General features: G+C 39.3%; 1 protein-coding gene across 1 annotated transcript in view; it reads right to left on the bottom strand.

Moving 5' to 3' along the window:
- Window positions 1–2,384: 2,384 nt before the first annotated feature.
- LOC106535480 (inhibin beta A chain) overlaps window positions 2,385–4,365 on the bottom strand; it is a 6,646-nt gene continuing 4,665 nt past the window's right edge. The window contains exon 2 of the mRNA XM_014032489.1: window positions 2,385–3,460. Within this exon, the coding sequence (XP_013887943.1) occupies window positions 2,682–3,460 (779 nt within the window). The 3' untranslated portion in view covers window positions 2,385–2,681. The remainder of the gene's footprint in view (window positions 3,461–4,365) is intronic.

The raw sequence follows: 4,365 nt of genomic DNA, 5'->3' as shown, positions 1-4,365 counted from the left end.
ATGTAGAGTTTAAAATGTAGAGTTTAAAATGTAGAGTTTAAAATGTAGAGTTTAAAATGTAGAGTTTAAAATGTAGAGTTTAAAATGTAGAGTTTAAAATGTAGAGTTTAAAGCTCACACAGTCCAAAACATACAAGTTAGGTTAACTTGATATGTTAACCAGAGGTTGGCAGTAACAAAGTCAAATCTTCAGTCTAAAATCCAGAGTCTGAGCCATAGTGCCATTACAAATAATTTTATTTAATACATCAGGAAACACGACCTCTTTATAGGTCAGATTTTTGTAGCACGTCATCATATTCCTGTGGAACATGATGACGTGCTACCTTTGACACAAGAACCTTGTTTGTGAAGATTTACCCGTTTGTGAGTCTGTGGGAAGTGTGGACTCTGAATGAACTGTTATAGATTCTAACTTTTGAACATATTGGGTGTTTGTTTGTTTGTTTGTTTGTTGGTTTGTTTGTTGGTTTGAACTGGAACTGAAAGGCCTTTATAACTAAAGTTGTTTTTTTCTATAGATTTGTTTGTACAATAAATCTTTTGTATTTATCTTTTGACTGCAATACAAGTTCAGCTTCTCCCTTAAAACCTTGTGTTTGTGGTCAATGGCACAGAGTTTATGAAATTTAAATGATCCTATTTAAAATAGAAACCGGTTTAGATGTTACATTAGGTAAACTAGACATGTTTCATGATGAACCCTGAATTTACCATCTCATTTAAGATCTACGTTAGAGCATTTTAGACTTATAGTTCCTTTGTTCTATTAATGGATTTCTACCAAATAACAATTTTCAGATTGTTCTGTACAAAAGTGTTTCTAGTTTATTGTAACAAATATAATCAATTCACTGGACAAGTACAAATATTACAAAAAACACCTGAAAAGCTCAGTGTGAAATGCTTCTCAAAAACTAGATTCTGAGTTCTTTAATTAGTCCCTAAAAGTGGACATGTGTTTCTTTTAAATCCTTCATTTTCACATTAAAATCATTCAGTTTGAGTCCATAAAATGGAACTACAAAGCTTTGGTCTAAATTCCTCTTTATTCTAACTTTACCAGCTCCTCTTTCACCCATTTCCTGAGGTGTGTCTCAAAGCAACTCGTTTAAATACTGTTCCTTTAGGGGCGCTTCAGACCCCTCCTCCTCCAGCTCCCAGACCAGTCCATTCCAGTTTGAGAGAGGTGGTTACAGTTTTCTAGCTGTGCAGAAATGGTTTCTTTACAATTTAATTAAAAACAAAAGACTTGTCCATTCAGCCTTACATGTTGGAGCCAGCATCTGAGCCAGAACCAGAGGAGAATGAAGACCACCAAATTGTACTTGGTAAATCCAGAACCTATTTGGCAGTTCTGTCACAAATAATTTGTTATAATAGTTCAGAAAATGTCATAGAAAATAGAGAGAACTGAACAAGTCCAGCCCCAGGAGAGACTAAATTCAAATTTTCTGCAGACTCCAAGTTCACATCAAAAGTGGATTTTGACCTCCACAATATGTCCTCTTTAATAATCATTTCCATCTGAACCTTTCCAAATGACCATTGAAGCACTTGATAACATTAGACGTGGGTGCAGTTTAGAGACTAAATGAGCTGGCAGTTCTTGTAAAAGGGGTAGAATTAGGAAGATTTCAGTGGGATAGGGTGTACTTTTTCTCTCACTTTCTAGTTGTTGGAAATAGGGACATTAACCACAACAAATTGAATATTAATGACCCCTTTTTTTTTACCTGCAAACAAAAACCTGAGTCAGGTTCCTGTCTTTGTGGACATGAAAAAGTAGCTCAGACCCAATGTAATCTCTGAAATGGACAGAAGCTGAGTGAAGACTCAGGGAACAGTCAGATGCTTTATCTGACAATGTGATGCTATAGACATTAATAACAGTTTGTCTCATTGTATAAAACAATCTTTAAAAGAAACAAACACATGATCAAGTATTGACCAACTATTTAATACTAAAACAAAAAAACATAACTAATTTTTTTTAGTTTTTTTGTTCATAGTTCATGAGGGTCTCAGAAAGATGAACCAAACTTTCATCATCAGGCTTGTCTTTGGTTTCCACCTGAATCTCCTCTCCTAAAACCGAGAGAAACCATTGCTAAGATTCATCACTGCATTCACATCTTCACCTCCTTATTTAATAAAGATGATGATGATGATGTTTGGCTCCAGCAGCAGGATAAACATATTTTATTCAAGTATCTCAACAACAAAGATATTTGACACACGTTTGACCTTTCAGAGGAACTAATTTGTGATAAACAGGCTTTCAAGAACCAATACAAAATTTACTGAGTCTGCTGAACAGTTAGCTGAAAGCTTCCTAACCAGATCCTTGTGGTCCACATATTGACCTGCTGGACAGGGTTTGGATTCTCTTAAACTTGTTGGTATTCTAAGTAGGGTTAAGGTTAGGGTTTAGCAGAGAAATGGCTAAAATATGCAGGACAATGGGCCACAGGGACCAGGGTTGGGGACCTCCGAATAAGCCTGTTCTATTGAATAGATGACAGGTTCGGACCTGTTAGCGGGGTCTGTTGCATAACTGTTTTCTTATCATGTGGAGAAGCATCAGGTCAATAAGAACTCAGGACTTTAAAGGGCTGGTGGGAAGTTTCCTTGAAAGCAGCTAGTTGTTTTCAGTGATTTTTAGTCTCTTGAGAAGCCTTTCATGAGCAGCCACAGTCATCCACAATCATGTTCTGGACATCCTTCTTGATTATCTTCTGCTCCTCGTTGTAGTAGAGCATGGACATGGCCCGAAGCCTCGTTGGCACACAGCAGGACTTGGTATTTTGGAAGGGTCCATAGCCCCTCATGCGGTAATGGTTGATCACTGCTGAGTGGAAGGAGAGCGATGAGCTACTGATACTCGCCACATGGTTGGGACAGTCGCCCTCGCAGTAGTTGGCGTGGTACCCAGATGGAGCTATAATCCAGTCACTCCAGCCAATATCTTTGAAGTTCACATAAAATTGTCGTTTGCAGCAGACATGGACCTTCCCATTGCACTCCAGACCTCGCTTGACTCGCCGCTGAGACTCTTCTTCAGCTTGAAGCATCACCATCAGGAAGGGTCGGTGAGACTGATCCCTTCTCATCAGTTTCTTGTCATTGGCAGGTGCCAGGATGGGCACAACTCCAACCTCAGTGCATAGTGGACAAGAAACTCGAAGGCTGAGCAAACTGCTGCCACCTTTCAACAGCGCCTGAACACTGCCAGTGATGACAAGCGTGTGCCAGCCACTGCGATGGGTATCTACCATCTTCTCTGAAATACATTGTTCATCTGAAAGTGCATCTTGATGAGTCTGCAGCAACCGCAGCATCACTTTGCCTTTAACCCGATTCATCCTTGTCATCTTTAGGAAGATCCAAACATTTGCCTGTTCCACCACTGCAGAATCCTCCTTCAGGATGTCAAAAGTCACAGAGCCTGGAGAGTCCCCTGCAGCGAAAAACACAGTGGAATTAACAGTTGAATGATACAGCTGTTAAATATTCATCAATTGTGTTCAAATTCATTTCAAAACCATTTCATCCACACACAAAAACACAACTGTTTATATTTACTATTTTAGCTCAGCTGAAAGTTTAAGTGTAAAGTTTTTCTAAAATCAGAACCATGATGAACATGTTTGAGGAAAAAATGAGATCTGGGTGTTTTATCTGAAGATAAAAATAACTAAAAGTTCAGTGACCCACCCTGACCCATCCCCCCTCACAGTGGTCTTGGTAGTATTTAAATGAACCAGTGAAGTAAATGCTTTAACAATAACTGAATGAATGGCGCTTCTGCCTCTAAGTATATTTGATATAAACAGAGACACAGAAAATGCTAAACATAATTTCAGAGAATGTTGTTAACAAGGCAGCCCACCCACACCTGCCCCACTCTACCTCCTATTCTGTTCATCCCCTTTGTATCCACTGGAAAATAATTACCATGGCCCAGATTTGTTTGAATAAAGAGATTATTTACAGCCTGAGACCAATTGGTATGTCCCTTGTCCCCCACCCCTGCCTCGTTACTGTCCATTCATTTGGGTGACTCTCTGAAGAGCTTTGTAATGACAGATTTCTCATGAAACAACTATTTATAGCACAAAACCAAAATACATCCTGTATTTCTGTCAGCAAACAAGAAGTACAAGACCATTATGAGTCCCAAACACACAACAATCTGCTCACCAGAAAGGCACTTAACCCATCCATCCATCCATCATCCATCCATCCATCCATCCATCCATCCATCCACCCATCCATCCATCCATCCACCCATCCATCCATCCAGCCATCCATCCATCCATCCACCCATCCATCCATCCATCCATCCATCCATCCATCCATCCA

The sequence above is a fragment of the Austrofundulus limnaeus genome, unplaced genomic scaffold, assembly GCF_001266775.1.
Source record: "Austrofundulus limnaeus strain Quisiro unplaced genomic scaffold, Austrofundulus_limnaeus-1.0 Scaffold1466, whole genome shotgun sequence".
NCBI classification, from domain to species: domain Eukaryota; kingdom Metazoa; phylum Chordata; class Actinopteri; order Cyprinodontiformes; family Rivulidae; genus Austrofundulus; species Austrofundulus limnaeus.
This window is presented reverse-complemented; position numbering and strand designations above follow the sequence as displayed.